This window comes from Tachyglossus aculeatus, chromosome X1, assembly GCF_015852505.1.
Source record: "Tachyglossus aculeatus isolate mTacAcu1 chromosome X1, mTacAcu1.pri, whole genome shotgun sequence".
Taxonomy (NCBI): Eukaryota; Metazoa; Chordata; class Mammalia; order Monotremata; family Tachyglossidae; genus Tachyglossus; species Tachyglossus aculeatus.
In genome coordinates this window covers 25,321,244-25,341,986 of record NC_052101.1, presented here as the reverse complement: position 1 = coordinate 25,341,986, position 20,743 = coordinate 25,321,244, and the positions used below count along the sequence as shown (strand labels likewise).

Here is a 20,743-nt window from a genome sequence, read left to right as displayed (position 1 = left end):
TGCTCAGTAAATACCACTGTTTGGTTGATTGATTGATCAGCAAAAATCTGGGTCTGTCTCTATTGAATCACTCCTTAAGTACATTACCACGTGAAGCGAAAAAACCTTCGCTGCCTCTTTCATTCATTCATTCAATCGTATTTATTGAGCGCTCACTGTGCGCAGAGCACTAGACTGATTCATCCATTTTTAGGGTTGTGTTCCCAACTGCAAAGCAGGGACCAACTGAAGGGACCCTTGACTGTTTTTCTGATAATTCATCAGTGAATTTAAGGTGAAAAATAGGCTAGGGCTTTAATCCTGTGTGAAAAATAAGAATACTTCACTCCAGATGTTTGCCTCAGTCTTCCTCTACCTTCCTACTGGGAGAGTTTACCTCGGAGGCCAGACAGATTTGAATCCAGGTGCACCTCTGAATTCCTTAATTTTTTCCTTTAAAATTATATATATTCTCTGTCCAATGAAGCAGTCATATTTATTGAGCACATACTTGGTGCAGAGCACTGTGCTAAATGCTTTAGGAGATTTCAGGGTGTCATTTTTCCTCCTGCCATTAGCACCACCGAGTCTCCGAAGTATTGATAAGGGATCAGGAGATTCCCTCTTCCTCCGGAATCACTTCCAATTGGGAAAACAACCTTTGGATGCAGTTGGGAAATGTGGTAGATCATGAAGTCCATGTAATTTGTTTTCTACCACACTAATAGGCATACTGCTGATGAATAATGTAATACTATTAATGTTTCACAAAGGTTATGAATTGGGCTGTCTCAGAGGAAAACTCGGGAACTTTTAGTAGCAAGCCACTTTGTTTTCTTTCCATTGTGAAATTTTCTGAACAGCTTGGTATATATCCCTAAGCTTTTAACAAACAATATTTAAACAAACTGAAATACGGAAACTACTAGTTACATGCCTATAGGAATATTATGCAGATGTTTGTTCTGATTTTTATTCCAAGCTGTTTTTATACGATATGGTAAATATGTTTGGTACAGACTTTCGGGTTTTGAAGTTGATTTTCTCTCTTTTCCATGGAGAATAGCTCTGCTTTCTCTGCCTGAGAAGCTGCAGATCCTGATTTAATATTTCTTAAAATAATTCTAGACATTTCCTCATACTCATCTTGTGTTTCATGAAATTTTTGAATGGCAGACCTCAAAGATTGATTTTTTTATATTGATAAGCTCCCAGTTCCTCTACAAGATGGCAGTTTCTGCCATCACCTTGAAGTAAATTTAAATGTCTTTTTTTTCCTTTCCTAAGGAAGCATACCACTTATGTAATCGACCTGAAAAAAGTCTTTCAAAATAAGCACACTTGACTGTTTTACCAGTGCAATTCGTGGTTCCTCTGTTGTTTTGATCTACTTGTGTTATAATTAGAGGATGTCTAAATAGAGGGTATTGGCATTATTCATAGGGATGGCATTATGATGTTCACTTCATGCCTAGCTGCGCAGATAGACAACAATTCCACAATCTGGGCCAACTGAGGTAGTTAACTATCTTTAATGGTCCATGAGTCCATTCTCATTTTACTTCTCCAGATGTTTTACTCCTTTATACATCTGCGGATAGTTCACCGGAGGTAACTGCTGCCCACTTTACCGTGCCCCTTCCATACTGAACCTTCTCCCAGCAGATGAGAAATGAATTCTGAATCTGATCTTTCTAAGGAAATAGCCATAAGAAATTTGAGCACAATATACTATTTCTTCGCATCGCTGTAGTCCACAGTGTACCATTCTCTCTACTTGCACATGAAAGACCCATGGTGAACATTTCACTCCTTTGAAAACATAAATAAATCTAAAATGATCGTTTCTCTCACTGGAGAATAATTAATATTCCTTTCCATTTGCTTTGTGCTATGAAGTGTGTTTTAAATGGTAGGTTAGTAACAAACTTTGGAAACCAAGATACACATACCTGTACCTGACAGGGTTATAAATTAGCCTGTTTAGATAAGGCTGAGGAAAACTGTTCTCATCTCTGGAATTAATAATATGCAAACCTGAGTATTTTGCAGTACTGTATGTTTGAGAGCCCCAATTTATGTCTTATGTGTGAGATAAAACTCTAAGGGATAATCTCATCCATAGTAAAATAAAGCTCTCAAAACTGATAACCTCCAAAGGTACTTAAGCTTCCAAGTTTCTGGTGCTCCGTCAAAATAACAACAGCAACTTGGGAGTCCTCTGCCTTACCTGCCTTTTCAGCATGGCCAATCAGTAGTGTTAGGTCTAAAGAAGTCACCTTTGGGATGGTTTGTTTGAAGCAGATCTTGCTTCTTTAACACGTAGAAAGAACAGCTACTGAAATAAATTAAAATGAAAGGGATGTTATCCGGTAGCCATTGGAAAGTTATCTTTTGGGCGTCTGTCAGCCACTATCAACTTTTCTTTCAATATACTAATCAGTACTCAGCATTCCCTAGGGTCCACCCCGAATGGTGATACATACTGAAGTAAATAAATCAATTTTCTTTCTGCCCTCGTCGTCCCACATAAATTACCATCCATCTTAGGTGACTGGATAAATAACTGTTTGGAGTGCCACTCTAGAAGTAGTAATAGTATTAATAGAAGATATTGAGCTTCCACTTGGTGGGGTATACTATACTAGATACTTCCTTAGTATAGAATAAAGAACTGACATGTTACTTTAAATTGTAAGCTCTCTGTTGGAAGGAAATGAACATGCCTACCAACTCTGTAGTGTTGTGCTCTACCAAGAACATAGCAGAGTGTTCTACCACAGTAAGCGCTCAGTGAATACTATTGATTGATTTTCATGTTCCTTGTCCACAAGTAGCTTACATTCTAACAAGGGAAAGAAATGTAAAAATATTTACAATTTGAGTAAACAACAATAAATATTCTAATGGATCCTCTACTAATTCCATTGTGGAAACAGTAAATGAAGGTCCTGGTTGTTTAATTCCTTTTTCCAAGTGTATGGTCATGAGCAGAGAAGCAGCATGACTTAGTGGAAAGAGCCTGGACTTTGAAGTCAGAGGTCATGGGTTCAAATCCCAGATCCACCAATTGTCAGCTGTGTGGCTTTGGGCAAGTCACTTCACTTCTCTGTGCCTCAGTTACCTCATCTGTAAAATGAGGATGAAGATTGTGAGTCCCCTGTGGGCCAAACCTGATCACCTTTTAACCTCCCCAGCACTTAGAACAGTGCTTTGCACATAGTAAGTGCTTAATAAATGCTATTATTATTATTATTATTATTATGAGCTATGTTTACACACTTTACTAGAACAAACCATCACATTATGCCTTCAGAGATCACATTTGGTTGTAGTTAGCAAGTGGATGTTGGGAAGCAACCTGTCTGCTACAGTCCACATAGAGCTCTATCTTAATGTGGGGCTCACAAGTCTTGCATTATATCATTTTGTTGGAGCTCTTTGAGATTTTACCAAGGGCAACATATAAATAGAAAAATAATGACGCCATTCAATGCCCATCTAAAAGTGTTGAGTTGAGTTTCAGTGCTTGGCAAAGTCTTCGGTTAGTACGACTTGCCTGCCATTTGTTACTTATCAAAGTCACTCGACTGCTGTGTGACCTTAGGCAAGTTACTTAACTTATCGATGCCTCAGTTGCCTCATCTGTAAAATGGGGATTAAAAACCCTTTCTCCTTCCTACCTTCATTCATTCATTCATTCGACAGTATTTATTGAGCACTTAATGTGTGCAGAGCACTGTATTAAGCACTTGGGAAGTACAAATCATCAACATATAGAGACGGTCCCTACCCAACAATGGGCTCACAGTCTAGAAACGGGCTCACCGTCTAGAAGTAGACTGTGAGTCCCTGGGGTACAGGGACTATGACCTGTCCAATTTGACCCTACCTCAGAACTTATAATAATGCTTGGCATATAGTAAGCAGTTAACAAATACCACATTTATTATTCTCTCAGACTCCTAGGTTCTAATTACTGGACTGCAGTCCCTTCTTTTGTCTCTTACTTCTTCTCACACATTCTCAAAGCTCATTTCCTGATGATGGTCTGGAGTGGGTGGCCATAGTGTCTAGTTTCAAGTGTTTGAATGACCACCCAAAATCCTCATCTGCATTGGGTGATCAATCAATCATTCAGTTGTATTCATTGAGCACTTACTGGTTGCAGACCACTGTACCAAATGCTTCGGAGAGTAATAATTCATTCATTCATTCATTCAATCGTATTTATTGGGCGCTTACTGAGTGCAGAGCACTGTACTAAGTGCTTGAGAAGTACAAATCAGCAACATATGGAGATGGTCTCTACCCAACAACAGGGCTCACGGTCTAGAAGGGGGAAACAGACAACAAACATAACAAGTAGAAAGGTGTAAATACCATCAGAATAAATAGAATTATAGCTATAAACACATCATTAATAAAATAGAGTAATAAATATGTACAAATATACACAAGTGCTGTGGGGAGGGAAAGGGGGTAGGGTGGGGGGATGATGGGGAAGGGAGGAGGAGGAGGAGAGGAAAAGGGGGGGCTCAGTCTGGGAAGGCCTCCTGGAGGAGGTGAGCTCACAATAGGGCTTTGAAGGGAGGAAGAGAGCTAGTTTGGTGGGGAGGTTCCACTGTGTAATAGTAAGTGTGGTATTTGTTAAGTACTTCCTATGTGTCAGGTACTGTACTAAGCACTGGATTGGATACAAGAGAATCAGGTTGAACACAGTCCCCATCCCACATGGGGCACACAGTTTTCATACCCACTTTACTGATGAAGTGACTGAGGCTCAGAGAAGTTGTGACTTGCCAAAGATCACACAGCAGACAAGTGGCAGAGCTGGGATTAGAACACAAGTCCTTCTGACTCCCAAGGCCATGCTCTATCTACTAGGCCAATATAATAAAGTTAGTAGGCAGGTTCCCTGCCCATAAGGAGCTTACAGTCTAGAGGGGGTGACAGGTCTATCAATCAGTCCATCATATTTATTGAGTACTTACTGTTTATTGAGCACTGTACAAAGCACTTGGGATAGTACAACACAAATAAATAGCAGACATATTCCCTGCCCACAAAGAGCTTACAGTCTAGAGGGAGCGACAATACCATCAATCAATCAATGGTAATTATTGAGTGCTTACTATGTGCAGAGCACTGTACTACAGGCTTGGGAGAGTACAATACCACAGAGTAGGCTGACACATTCACTGCCAACCAGGAGCTTACTCTGCATTTCATATCAAATCATAATTCTTAGAGATAATTTGCCCATCTAGCCATTTTACTCCTTAACTGTGTGATGATGGTCATTTATGCTGGGGTGCAGAAGTGTTCCTTTTTGGTTTTGTGCTCATTCCATGTATTTTGTAGAAGGACAAAGAGTTAGGGATAATCCAGACCATATGATTGGCCCAGATAAAATTTGCCTTATCGATGTTGGAAAACTTGGAATGATTTACCCTGGGAACCTTGACTGTTCTGCTTTTAAATCACATCTTTAGTGGTCAGGTATGTGCATACTAGAGATCCTGAAACTCCAGTCCCATGCATCTCTGAGAATGAGAAAGCATCAGAATGATGATGGGATCTTTTCCAATATTTTGCTTAACAGCAAAAGCAGAGAAGACTAACATAGAATTCTCTTCATGTGACCAGAATGCAGACCTGCAGTGCAGTGTTAGATTCTTGCAGCTTCTGGTCTTTTGAAACCTTGTTTGCATTCTGGCACCTTTTTAGTTTAGTTTTTTGTTTTGTTTTGTTTTTTCAATCTATCTTGGTTTAGCAGCCTGGATCCTTCTGTTCTCAGTTCATATGGTACTAGTGAGAAGAGCCAATAAGCTCCATGAGGGAACCAGTCAGCTTTACTTGGGAGATAAAAACAGCTCTAAACAACTAACCCAAGATACCAATAAGCAATTAACAACAAAATGAAAAGCTTCTAATGGAAAGTGGACCTCCCCACCCCCACCATGCAATCCGGGTAGCTTTTTGTTTCCCCAGGAAAACCAGCAAATGTCTGGTTCCTCCTGAACAAAATTACATGCACTGATTTTTAAAATGAAAGCGTATTTCTGGAATGTCTGCGCCAACCTGACATATACATCATCTTACACCAGGTGTCATTTGACATGAAACGAGATGCAATCCTGGGTCTGACATTCATCTGACTTTTGTTTCTATGGTATTGGGAAACTTTCTGCTTTGTTGCCCTATAAGACCTGTACCATAAGAGATTTGGGGTAAAGGTCACCAAGATAGTGAATAATTCTGGCCGCTGCTGAGCTTTGAAGTGGGAAGCTTCCCTTCCTCCTTCCCATTTACCTGGTGTATTTCATTCATTCTTCGAATTAATGGATGGTGTTAGATCAGAGTTCCTACCTGTCATTCTATTCTTTGGAGGCTCAATCCAAAATCAAACTATTTCTTTATTGTTTTGATCCTCTCTCTCATTTCAAGAGGCAGCATTGTGAAGGGCACAGAGAAGAAACTAACAGCTCAAGGAGAAGCTGATTAAAGAGTTTCAGAAGGAATTCTGATGGAAGAAAATTCCAGGGTGTTCTTCCTGAAAAAATAGCCTGATCTTTTAAAATTGCATTTCCTTTCACTGGCAGGGAAATCACCGCATTTTGGGCAGTGTATTTCACAATAGGTTCTGGAAAAGCAATATGTGATCTGGAATAAGGGGAGTTTAAATTTTTGATGCAATCCTCTTCATGGGGAAGGTGATAATGAAGCTCAAATAACCAAGAAAGTATTTCCTGTTAGCGAGCAACAATCAACATATCACCTAGGTATATTAATAATTTCACTGCTAAACTTCTCAACAGGGAGAGCATGGGTCTTAATAGCATTGTAAAGATCCTTAGGGCAATTGCAAAATGAAAAATCATTACTTTCCACTGATAGGCTTCCTTTCCCCAGAGGATGCTGGAACACCTTGGGTAATGTAGATTTATTGAAATGCTCAGATAGGCAGTGATCAGATCTAACTTTGCAATAAAATCTCCTCTCTGACAGGGTTACTCTCAAGTATTTTGAGTGGTCCACTTTGCAAGACTTTGTCTCTAGGACAGCAGTTAACGAGCTTGGGATTGATATAAAATGATAATTTCCAGACAGTTTTGGACAGTGGATAATGAGCTGAGCGAACCTCCTCCACCATTCAAGTGATGTATAACCTTCAGGCACCTGTGACTGGAGTCTCTTTTTTCTACATACTGCATGTGGCTGCTCGCCCATGTGTAGTGGGTTAGGTGAAACCCTAAACAGTGTTGGAATCATGCCCTGAGGGGAGTTACTGCCTGCACCTGAATGCACAGCCTCTTCCCTCAGATTGGATGTGTCTGGATGCCTGGCTGGTTTTCAGAATGAGCTGGAATAGCTCTCGGCTCCCATTACGGTCACTCTTACATCACTGTGGCAATTTCCAGGTTCCCCGATGGACCTTATAGAACATGATCAGATTCTCAAACCACCCAGCTAATGATCTCCCATTTGAAAAAAATATATATGGGCCAGGATCTCCAGCCAAATGGCTCTGGAGCTGCCTCTTGTTGGCTTGGGGCCTAACTTTTTCCAGCTTTAAGAGAGTTGGGCTACCTCAGGATCTGTTCTGGAAGTTTCTGCCACCTCAGGGATCACCTTTTCAAAGGCTTTCCAGCACTGTCACCAAAACAGGACCCTGAATTACCCAGGAGGATCCTCTGTGGTGTTTATCCCTTTCAAAGGTCCCTCTCAAGCCATGAATGATAGAACTCCTGACTTTCACAAAAGACCAGCAGGCTGACCTAGTGGAAAGAACACAGGACTGGAAGTCAGGAGGCCTGGGTTCTAATCCTGGTTCCACCATTTGCCTGCCTTGAACCACTAACTTAAATTCTCATGCTTCCATTTCCTCATCCGTATAGGGGGATTGAGTAGCTGTTTTTTCTTCCTCAGACTGTGAACACCATGTGGGACAGGAACTGTGCCTGACCTGATTATCTTATATCTACCCCAGAGCTTAGTATAATGCTTGGCCTGTAGTCAGGCTAAACAAATACAATACACACACTCACACTCAAAAAAATCACATCATCTCCCAAAAGCCTTATAGTTGGCTGAAGCTATCTGGGATGGTGCCGCAAGGGTGTCATTTAAACTCAGTGGGACACTCTCATCATCTTCCTTGTCATCCAAAGAAGTGATTAAGTGCCTGTCAGTTGCCCAGTGATGAACTGGGAGGTGTAGAAAACAAGCTAGCCACATTCCCGCCCCACTGGGAGCTTACAGACTGAGTAAAGGAAAAGACCTAGGAATTGCAGGCCGAGGCAGGCTGGACCAGTTGGAGATTTGGCACCTGCCTTCGACTAATTAGGGAGTAGTCTGAAGAGGGGTAAATCCAGGGATGGGGGAGGGCAGGGGGTGGAGCTGTTGTTCCTCTCAGAGCTGAATTGGAACAGCTTTCTTTGTGCGGCTGAATCCTCCCAAATGCTTACCGCTACACCTCCCCCTGGGAATTATTCCGGGATGGTGATAAAATGACCGGACCCTGGGTTTCAGGGCTTCCCCTAAAACCTTTTTGTGTTTGGAAATCCACCTACCTGGCTTGGGAAGTGTTCAGCAAAGGATTAGTGCCATTTTGAGGTACCACCTGTTTATCTGACAATTGTTCCCTCTGGTCTTGGAAGACAACAGCTGGGAACACTATATAAATGGGGAGGACAATTTCAAAGACAGTGGGTTCAGGTTTTAACCCTTCCCGGCCACTAGGCAAGGGCTCCGTTCCTCTCCCCATCTGAAAAAGCTGAGCAGAGCGGCATACCTGCATAATGGAAATTACCCACTCAAATGCTTGGCTCCTGCTTCAAGTGATCTTCAGAGGACGTAGCTCATTAGCAGGTCATAAATCAACCCCTTCAAGTGGGTGGAGGACGATCAGATAGGGGTATCTAGGCAAATTCATAGTTTACTCAAACTGTACCTTAGGTAGTTAGCATCCCTGTTCATTAATTCAATCGTATTTATTGACTGCTTATTGTGTGCAGAGCACTGTACTAAGCGAGGTTCCATTCCCTTGGGAAGGAGATGTCTGGGTCTATAAGTGGAACTGCCTAAAGCTGGGAAGTCAGTATGTGTGACATCCAAGACACTGGAAACTCCTATATTTTTCTTCCTGAAATGTAAGAAAAACTCTCTGCTTCCGTTCCTGTACTCTCTCATAGTAGAAGTGTTTGTACCGTGCCCCTCCCTTCTAAAGCAGTTTGGTTTGTAGTAATTGTGGTATTTGTTAAGTACTTACCAAGCACAGTATTGAGCCCTGGGACAGATACAATATAAGCACAATGAGAGCTGATGAAATTCAGTAAACTGGAAAGCAAATCCTCTACTCCACCTCACTTTTCCCCTGTTGCATCTGAGTACTGCACATACAGAGAATGCTTTGACAGGAGTTGGGGGCTAATAGCTCATTCACCTTTTCACCTTTGAAATGTGATTGAAAAATACAGAAAGGCTGGAATGTGTCAGATGCAGAACTTGAGAAGTATTTCCAGCATTTCTAATAGTTCAAACATCTCAGCAACCCATCAATCAATGGTGTTCATTGAGCACTGTTTGTGCACAAACTAGGTGCTTGGGAGAGTACAAAACAACAGAGTTGGAAGACTTGATCCCTGCCCACAGGAGCCCACAGTCTAGCATCAGTGACGCTACAAGGGATGTATGGGTGTGTCCACTGAAATGATCTGAGGGCTCGTTACAAGTTTTATGTTTATTTGTATGTTTACATTTATTTGGGGACCAAGCTATTTTATAGGTGCTGGGGTAGCAGAAAGACCAGACCCTGTGGTAGAGAAGTGTCTTCCTGAGTTGCCTCAGAGGGAAATACACAATCTATCAATCTAGTTGCAAGCATAAGGCATGTGCAATCGGAGATGTCTCTAGAATAACCTGATACTGAGAGTGAGTTTGTATAATGTCTCCATATCTTTCAGATCTGATTGTTCCTTCTCTATCATGCTGTTAGGTGACACAAGAATCAGATGTAGCAAAATGAGGTGTTCTTGGGAAGGTCTTTTGGAAAGGCATTTTGACGTGGGAAAGAGATTGCACTGCATTTCTGCTTGGCTCAGGCCTAATTTTCTTGATTCCAGCAGGATTGCAGTCTATCAGTTAATGTACTTACTGAATCACTGTAAACAGAGCACTGAACTAAGGGCTTGGGAGAGTACAATACAGCACAGTTGGTAGACATGTTCCCTGCCTACAAGGAGCTTACAATGTAGAGGGCATGTCTGGACTGTAAACTCGTTATTAGCAGGAAATTTATCAGCTAATTCTTTTGCAGTCTCCCATGCACTCAGTACAGTCTTCTGCACAGAGTAAGTGCTCAATAAATGCTACTGATTGTTAGAGGACAAGCTTATAGTTAGAGGAAATCTTTGCAAGTCACCAAACCTGGAGGTAGGAGGAGGTTGCTTCCCGTTCCTCAAATGGTTCTCTTCTGTGATTCAAAAAAATGGGTGAAGTGTGTGCTCTGGGGTTTCTCTGGGATGATTACTTCTAAATTTGGGGGTTATGTTCTGATTGTGTGATGTTCTATTTACCCATGCATTTGAGTGCAGTTTGTCACTGCCTCAGTTTCCTTCAGCTTTATTTTGCTCACTGAAGTGGGACCTGGCAAAACTGAAGAAACATCTTTCAGAGCAATCTCAGAACAAGAAATATCCACCCTTAAATGCATTCACTTGAGTAGCTAAAAGTTGACTAGAACTTTTGGTGTTTTTTTCTCCTATGAGAAGGTGTTGCCTACGCTCTAGCTGAGGCATATGAAGATCATCAGAGTCCACCATTCTGGCGGCTCTCATTCTGGGTTTCAGTTGATATGTGGGTTTGTCAAAATCTCAAATCTGGTGCCAGTTGGCATAGAAGATATGAATTAAGGAATATGATAACAAGTAAGCATTTAACCTATACAACAGTAATAATTATAGTAACTATAATAATGGTATTTCTTAATTTCTGGGGTATAGTGCCAAACACCCTACTAAGTACTGGGTGGTTACTAGATAACCAGGTCTGATACAATCCCTATCCCATGTGGGTCTCAGAGTCTGTGTAGGAGCACCAAAACGGTGGCCAACATTGATTCATTCATTCAATCTTATTTATTGAGCACTTACTGTGTGCAGAGCACTGTACTAAGCGCTTGGGAAGTACAAGTTGGCAACATATAGAGACGGTCCCTACCCAACAGCAGGCTGATCTTGATTTGGGGTTATTGAGCAGCGCCAACACTTGGGTTGCCCAAGGAAAAAGCCTTGGTGGAGTACATTATATCTCATTGCCAACAATATTATACTGTACTCTCCTAAGCACTCTGTATGGTGCTTTACAGAAAGTAAAGGCTCAATAAATACCATTAATTGATTAAACTCACATGAATTTATATTTCTATGATCAAGTACAGCCTGCCCAGGTTAACAGCCTACAGATTCCACTTTTTAAGCTCAGATATTAGCTTGTAGTAAGCATTCGGGTTACCTCTATGAACAAAGAGGAACTTATTCTTTTTGAAGTATTAATCTGCTGCAATTGGCAATTCAGAAAGATATATTATAAACAATGACTTTAGGCCAATGTAATAATTCTGGTTACTACTTTTAGTACCAAATTCTAGCAGCTGTAGGAACTGCAAGATTTGCAGCAAGAAAGCAAAGCGTGTCGCAGCATAACGTTCCACGAAGGTAATATTCTGTTCCCATTTTTCAAAGAGCAGGTCCCGAGCACAGGGAGTTTTTTCTTTGAGAAAGCAACTCGGACACTGTTGTTTAGCCAAACCAGGAGGTTAAGTTCCCAAGTTGTGGAAGTCCCAAAATCTGAGCTTCAGAATAGGGATAATCAGCACCTATAGTATTTACTGCACACCTACTATTTGCAAAACTTTGTACTAATCACTAGGGAAATTACAATAGAAATTTCAACTCTTTCAAATTTCAAGTATTCCTTCACTCTGAACTATGGTATTTTCTTTTATTTACGTCCTCTATTTCCCTCATTAGATTATAACCACCTTGAGAGTAGGGATAATGGCTTTTGTTTTTTTAGTGGTACTTGTTAAGTGCCTACTTTGTGTCAGGCACTGAACTAAGCATGAAAAATAATCAAATTGGAAAGAGTCCCTGTATCACGTAGGGGTTACACTCTAGTTGAAAGAATGTGGGCGTGGGAGTTGGGGGCCTGGATTCTAGTCCTGGCTCCACCACTTGTCTGCCGTGTGAGTTTAGGTAAATCCATTCATTCATTCATTCAATCGTATTTATTGAATGCTTACTTTGTGCAGAGCACTGTACTAAGCGCTTGGGCAGTACAAATTGGTAACAGATAGAGATGGTCCCTACCCAACAATGGGCTCACAGTCTATCTTGCATACTTTGCTTCTCTTTGTCTGTTATCACATCTATAAAATGGAGATTAAGATTGTGAGCCCCATGTGGGACATGAATTGTGTCCAACCTGAGATCTTGTACCTACCCCAGTGTTTGGTGGTGTCTGGCACATAGTAAGCACTGAACAATTTCCATAAAAAAATCCTAAAATTCAGGAAAAACACACCTACAGGCTCTTCTTCTCAGCAACACACATAGTCTCTCCTCCCTCCCACTCCTGCCACTGTCCACAGTTTCTCTGACAAAGGCACACAGTCATTTTCTTTCTCCTACTACATATGCTGTATCCAAAACATGCCAGTTTCCACTTCTTTCTTGCATCCTGTCTCTCTTTAATTCCTGTTCTCTTGCACCTTCCTTCTTTTCACTCTATTGTCTTTATGTCCTCCTTGCCAACTTCTGTTTGTTTTTTGGCCTCTTCTATCAGTAGCTACAGTGTTTATTCTGAAGACCACAGTAGATGCTTAGAGAAAAGTCCAAAGAAATAAAAAACACTTAGACTGTGATCCCTATGTGAGACAGAACTGTATCCAATTTGATTATTCTTAATGCTTACTTCAGTGCTTGACACAAAGTAGTCACTTAACAAATACCATTAAAAAACAAAAAACCATTATCCATACTCTCAAGGTGGTTATAATCTAATGAGGAAAGCAGAGGACATAAATAAAAGAAAATACCATAATTCAAAGTGAAGAAATAGATATAAATAATAGACTCAAATGAATACCAACTATAGAAGAGTGGGGGAATTAACCAGAGAATACATGCCAGAGAAAATGACTTCTTAGAAGGGCTCTGAAGGATGGGAGGGATGTGATTTAGTAAAGCTGAGGCATGGAAGGTATTCTAGGCATGGGAAAGACATGAGCAATGTATCAGAGATGGGAGAGTCTGTACTGGAAACCAGTTAAGAGGTTTACTTGAGTGGAGTGAAGAGCACGGGTTGGGATTTAACAAGAGAATATAAGAGATAGGTAAGAGAAGTCTAGCCGACGGAGAACTTTGGAGAAGATAGAAGTTTCCTTCCCGTTTTTCTTTTTCTCTCCAAGTATTTCTTTTTCTGTATTTTTTTATTTTCTCTCCATCTCCTTTCCCCTCTCTTTCTTGCCTCAATCATTTTCCCTTTCATCCCTCCTGTTCACATTTGCGAATCACTTCTTTAACATAGTTGTTAAAGTTGCACTACATTATTTTGAGATTTCATTTTTATGCAACCTTAAGAACCATTCATTGCAAGTACACAAATGAAACTGAGTAAATTTGGTGAACTTAAGTAAAAGTGTTGGTACCTTTTTAATTAAGCGGAGTCATTTCTATTTTGTTTCTATTTTGTTGTGGATTTAAGGCCTTACTCATGGCAGGGTTGAGGAATTGATAGGGGATTGAGCTGTTGATAGAGTGTAAGATGCTCTGCCACATTGAAACTTCCAATTTCAACTGGGAAATCTTCATGTCCAGCTAACTCTTTGAACAACTGAGATATGAGACTAGAGATGGAAGCATTTTTGAATAAAGGCAATATATTTTAAAAATCCTGATCAGAATCTCCTAAAGTAGCCTTGCAGTTTCATCTGAAAAATCCACCAGCCTCACAATAAATCACGCAAAAGTTTGCCACCCCTTCCCATATGTGATGCTTCTGATAACCATGAACAGCCATCTGGGAAAGACAGTAGTGGTGCTGTAAGGCATTAATTTTACATTTTTATTAGCATCCTTACTTGCCCATAACCAGATTCCTTTTTTTTTATAATGAAAATGATGCTCTCTTCTCCTCCTACTCCTCCTCCTCTTCCCTCACCTCTCCCAATATCCCCTGAGGCCAAGAAGCATTTTGGGAGAAAATGAAAGAGAATCTGCCCGTGTTCTAACACATTAAAATACATAGAGTTCATGAAAGAAATCTCACCTCATTTGATTTCCACTTCACAGCAATAAAAGCCCTATGCCTTGTTCCCCTTGCATAGACCATCAGGGTAAGTTTGGTCATGCAAAACCATCCATAAAAAGCATAGGAAATGTGGGACAACCTGAGACAAATGCATTTTTTGAGAGGATTTTTCTAGTAGAAAATTCCTCTTGTTGAGAAGATAATCTGGCAAGGTGAATCTAAAACTCCAGCTACTAGTGCCAGTCCAGTGCTTGAGTGGTGTCAATCATTCAATTGGATGTATTGAGCACTTGCTATGTGCAGAGCACAGTTCTAGGAGCTTGAGAAACAACAATACTTGGTAAAGTACAATGGAAGGTAAATAAATGTTTCTAGAGCCACAAAAAAGTGTTCACCCCAGGTAGCCAGATATCAATAAATATCTTCCTGATTGAGAACATTCTTCCAGCACCAAACTAGAAACAGCATGGCCTGGTGGACAAAGCATGGGTTTGAGTGTCAGAAGGACCTGGGTTCTAATCCCAACTCCTGTACTTGTCTGATGTGTGACCTTGGACAAGTCACTTCGCTTCTCTGGGCCCCAGTTACCTCAACTATAAAATGGGGATTAAGACTGTGAGTCCATGTAGGATATGAACTTTGTCCAGCCTGATTAGTTTGTATCTATCCCAGTGCTTAAAACAGTCCTTGCTTTGACACGTAGTACGTGCTTAACAAATACCGTTATTATCATTATTATTATTATTATTATTATTATTATTATTATTATTATTATTATTATTCTACTCATTTGGTGCCTGGATCCTCAGAGTAGTGCCTGGAGTCCAGGATGCTTCAAGGTAGAGTGACTGGAACACCCCAGATTCTTCTTCAGCGGGTCTGGGAAGCAACTGGGAGGATTCCTGGGCCATTGGGTCTGTACCTGCCAAGGCTGAGCCCAAAGGTTTTGTCTTGATACTGAAGTAACAGGACAAAATTCCTAATTCCTTTTCAGGTTGAGTAAACAGGAACTAGGAGAAGTGAAGCAGCGTGGCTCAGTGGAAAGAGCATGGGCTTTGAAGTCAGAGGTCGTGGGTTCAAATCCCGGCTCTGCCAATTGACAGCTGTGTGACTTTGGGCAAGTCACTTCACTTCTCTGTGCCTCAGTTCCCTCATCTATAAAATGGGGATTAAGACTGTGAGCCCCACGTGGGACAACCTGATCACCCTGTATCCCCCCAGCGCTTAGAGCAGTGCTTTGCACATGGTAAGCACTTAACAAATACCATAAAAAAAATCCTCCTGCTAAGAAGCCGTGTGGCCTAGAGGTTGGAGCCCAGGCCAGGAAGTGGGAGGGCCTGGGTTCTAAACCCAACTCCGCTACTTGTCTGCTGTGACTTTGGGCAAGTCACGTCACTTCTTTGTGCCTCAGTTACCTCATCTGTAAAACGGGGATTAAGATTGTGAGCCTTATGGGGGACAGGGACTGTGTCCAACCTGATTAGCTTGTATCTACCCTGCTGCTTATTACAGTGCCTGGCACATAGGTGCTTAATAAATACCATTAAAAAAAAAAAAAACGTCTGGGGTTCAGGATGTTTTTGGAAATGTGTGCGATTTGTTATAAGCACCATTAAGAAATTAACTTGAGGTGCATTGGAGGCAAGGCACAGTATGAGCATAGCATCTATTTAGTAAAACTAATCTCACATAGCCCCAATGCACATTAGGAGGGTGTGTGGTCTGAAGAGGGGAAATCAATGCTTATGGATTCTTTTTCTCATTTTTGCCACTGACTCACCCTGGGTAGCCTCAGCCAACTCTTCTACATGTTGGATGAGTCTCTCCAACTAACTCATGGAATGATAATGCCCTTCTCTCTGGCCTGGGAAGGGGGAGAGTGGGGAGAAGGGAGCAGAAAGGTTGAAGGTATTCATTTACTGAAATTAAGTTGTTTGAAATCTTCTTGCAAGGATTATCATTACTGTTATTATTATTATTATCATTATTCTATTTGATAGGCATTTACCAGTGTCAAGCACAGTTCTATTTGCTAGAGTAGATATAAGGGAATCATGTTAGACACAATCCCAGTCCCACATAGGACTCAGTCTTACTCCCATTTTACCAATGAGGTAACTGAGGAACAGAGGAGGTTTTATTTTGTTGTTGTTGTTTTGTTTTTATGGTAGTTAAGTGCTTACTATGTGCTAGGCACTCTACTAAGAACTGGGATAGATACAAGCTACTCAGGTTGGAAACAGTCCATTACCCATATGCAGCTCAGAATCTTAATCCCCATTTTACAGATGAGGTAACTGAGGCACAGAGAAATTAAGTGACTTGCCCATGCTAACCCAGCAGACAAGTGACAGAGCCAGGATTAGAACCCAGGTTTTCCGACTTCCATATCCAAGCTCTTTCCACTAGGACCACACTGCTTAAATCATTTCTTTCTTTTCCTTCTTTCTACAAATGTAGGCTAAGCATGCATTAATAGAGTGATAAAGTATAATTTATCACGGAACAATATCAGAGAATCTAGAAAGGGTTACGAATGCTGCCCTAGCATAATAAGGCTACAGATTCAGGCAAAATAAAGCTAGAGTTCTGAATCTATTGCAGTGCATCTTTCGTTGTATACTTAAAATAAAGCGCTTAGTACAGTGCTCTGCACACAGTAAGCACTCAATAAATACAATTGAATGAAAATAAGACCAACTTATAAGTATACAGGATTGTCTATTAGCACTTTCTTAGTTCATCTTTGTTTTTCTGCAGAAAAACATTCCAGAAGGTACTTTCAGTGCTGACGTGCAAACTTGGAAAACAAATTTACTGACATTTTCTGTCCATGGATTTTATCTAATCACAGTGTCTTCCTTAAGTGTTGTGATTTCCTGGGAAGGTTTGTGGGGAAGTTTCCCAATTTAGGTTTGCACCTTTGGAGATGCAGTCTGACCACATGAAGAGACAAGTCATTGAAATGTGTGTCTAATCGCTTGCTTAAATGACTTGAGCTAACTTCTCAAAGCCAGGACAGCAGGAACTAAGGGTTTTAGAAGTTGGCAGGGCAAAGTGACAAGACGGCCCACACCTGGTGAGCTGCCAGCTCTGATTGGAGGCTTCTCAAAAAACTTTCTCAGAGGACAAGCAAATTAAAAGTAATGTCAGCATCCATTTTAAAAAACAATTCCTAAGGGACTTTGCGGCACACAGGCATCACGTCCTCCAATTTCAATCAGTTTCAGTGTCCTGTAGATTTGTAGATTGTTGCCATGAGAATTACTGGGACTTGATGCCTTCAGTTTTCATATTTTATCATTTTAAAATGAGACATTTCTTCTTGGTGAGTTTATCCTTGATTTAGGGGAAAAAATTGGCTGATGATATTTAAAGAAGGGCACTAGTGAGATGGAATTTTGGAAGTGTACATTTGAAAAAAATCTACCTAGTTTCAAAAACCACTGAGCTTTGGGTTGTCATCTTCATTGCACCACATTCTGCTTCTCCAACAGGGGGCAGGTGTTGTGTGTGTATGTGTGTGTGTGTGTGTGTGTGTGTGTGTGTGTTTGGGAGGCGGGCTCACAACTCAGAGAGAAATCGGAGGGATGCAGAATGTTGCATTATTTTCTTGTTCCATGTGGACACAAATCAGTCTGGCTGTAAATTTTTCCCCTGCGATGTCTCTCACTGTGGTATTCATTTAGCATAAAAATCACTTTAATTCCACTGACAAACCCACATGAGCACAGCTTTGGTAATGTAACTTCTAATTATTCTTTACTTGAAGCTTACAAATTAATGTGGGTTAAGGCATTTTATTTATTCCTAATTTACTTGTGATTCTTTTTGTAATCTTCCCTCTACTCTGTAAAATGCAGTCATCAGAAAAAGTAGAGACTTTTAGTCTTTCTCATTTTGCCTTAACTCTTCTCTCTAGGGTACAAAGACAATGCTACCGGTCTCTAAATCTGTTGAAGAAATTGTAATACAGCACTGATGGCTGGTTTTTTTTTTTTCCTTCCACTTCTGTAGGCCCACCAAACCACCATAGCCAGTCAACTCTGAGGCCGCCTCTTCCACCTCCCCACAACCACACGTTGTCCCACCACCACTCCTCTGCCAACTCCCTCAACAGGAACTCGCTGACCAACCGGAGGAACCAGATCCACGCACCAGCTCCCGCTCCGAATGACCTGGCCACGACCCCTGAATCCGTCCAGCTTCAGGACAGTTGGGTCCTCAATAGCAATGTGCCACTGGAAACCAGGTACATCACCCGAAAATTCCAGCCCAGGTTTGCGTGCAAAATACCAGGGTTCGGAAGATTTTGCAGTCCCACAGTGAGAGGCTGGGAAGCAGTGTGGTCTAGTAGAAAGAGCACTGAACTGGGAGTCAGGAGACATGAGTTCTAATCCCGGCTCCACCACTTAACTTCTGTATGACCTTGGATAGGTCACTTAACTTCTATGTGATTTGAAAAGTGGGAATTAAATATCTGTTCTCTCTCCCCCTTAGATTGGGGGGCCACATGTGGGACAAAGGCTGTCTGAACTGATTGTATTGTTTCTCCCCTATAGCTCAGTGGAAAGAGCCCAGGCTTGGGAGTGGGAGTTAGAGGTCATGGGTTCTAATCCCAGCTCTCCCACTTGTCAGCTGAGTGACTTTGGGCAAGCCACTTAACTTCTCTGTGCCTCAGTTACCTCATCTGTATAATGGGGATTAAGACTGTGAGCCCCATGTGGGACAACCTGATTACCTTGTATCCCCCCCCCCAACTCTTAGAACAGTGCTCGGCACATAGTAAGCACTTAACAAATGCCATTATTATTATTATTATTATTATTATTATTACAATGTTTGGCACATAGTAAACCCTTAACAAATATTAGTGGTAATAATTATCAATTGCTTAGATCCCATAAATCACCCATCACGCATTCACTCATTTGCTTAAATTCTCATTGGTAACCTCGTTATGGGCAGGGAACATGTTTGCTAATTCTGTTGTGTTGTACTCTCCCAAGTGCTTAGTACAGTCCTTTGCACAAAGTGCTCAATAAGTACTATTGATTGATAAGGCCCCAGAAGTGCCACAAGGAAGAACAGCCATGCTCAGTATAAAAAGCATGTGTAATTGTACAAAGTGAAGCTAATTGGAGAACACCATACTACCTTGATTCTTTTAGCTTTTTATTTGCTTTTTCCCTTAGTAAATTGACCCTTGATGAAGGGGTGATAGACATTTCTTTGTTCACAAGTGTCTTCCTTTAATGCTTGTTTATTCTTCTAGATCACTCTTGTGTACCAAGCTAATAGAATTAGCATAACATATTTTTACTGAAAAACTCATGGGAAACTTACTTATAAGGGTATATTGACTGAGAGCTACTGATAAATTATGCATTTGGCCTTTCCTGAAGTAATAAATGAAGACTCATTTGAAATGAAGTGTTTGGGGAGACCTTGAGAAACAAGACTGACAGAAGTATAATTTTAATTTATATTTCACCCAACATACTGTCTCACTTTAATCCCTGCTGCACACACTAACAGCTTGATGCCTGTGAGGCACACTATAATATATAAAAACAAACACACACACACACACACACACACACACACACACACACACACAAAAGGATGCGGCACTTCTGCAGGTGGAAAAGAAGTTGAAAATATTTCATTTCTTTATCTTGCTTTAACTCTTCCTCTGGTGACCACTTGATTCCAGATTTTCAGCCCCCGTGACCATGCTCCCTGATTCAAAATTAGAACCTCAGACTGGTAGCATAGGACCATTCTTAGGTGTGAGTTCACTGGCTCTTAATGCATCCTCAGTACCTCATCTCCAGGTACTCCAGGGTGCAGGACTTCGGGTTTCTTTGCCTGCCACTGCCTATTAGTCAGTAAAGACCAGATTTGCCGAGTGGCAAATGGTGGGAATAGAGGTGAGTTCCTTCACTGGCAAAATTATCCACTTGGTCCAGAGTTGTTCTTGCAGAGTTGCTAGTCTGAAAGTGGGCATGCTATTCTTGTTGCAGTGCACTACAACATATAAGCATGGAATTCTAGTTGGGGGCAATGGATCCGAGGGCATATAGTCATTGTCTCCTAGCTTGCCATACAGGCTGTTTTATAAAAGTCAGGATGTGTTTCCAAGCTGAAAGTTTCTAAATGGGGAGAAACTGGGAGGGTGGCTAAAGCTAGAAGATACTGCATTAATCAGGCCAAACCTGTAAAAGGCTAAATGGAGAGATGTGTGTAACCATGTGGGCTCTGAGGCCCAAGGGAAAGAAGCAATTTATCAACTCCCTGTCTTACTGAACACGCACCCATACAGGCTATCAGACAGCTTCTTCCAAACACAAATCTACACTGGATTTAGGTCAGACCCTCAGTAGAAGCAACCTCCCTTCTCCATTTCCCTTTTGTTCAGAATTAATAGCAGTGTGGCTTGCCAGAG

At 41.2% G+C, this 20,743-nt stretch overlaps 1 protein-coding gene across 3 annotated transcripts in view; it reads left to right on the top strand.

Moving 5' to 3' along the window:
• TENM2 (teneurin transmembrane protein 2) overlaps positions 1-20,743 on the top strand; it is a 921,151-nt gene that overhangs the window by 638,822 nt on the left and 261,586 nt on the right. For all 3 annotated transcript variants that reach the window (XM_038772468.1, XM_038772467.1, XM_038772466.1), the window contains exon 4: positions 18,313-18,547. In XM_038772468.1, coding sequence (XP_038628396.1) covers positions 18,313-18,547 — 235 coding nt within the window. The remainder of the gene's footprint in view (positions 1-18,312; positions 18,548-20,743) is intronic.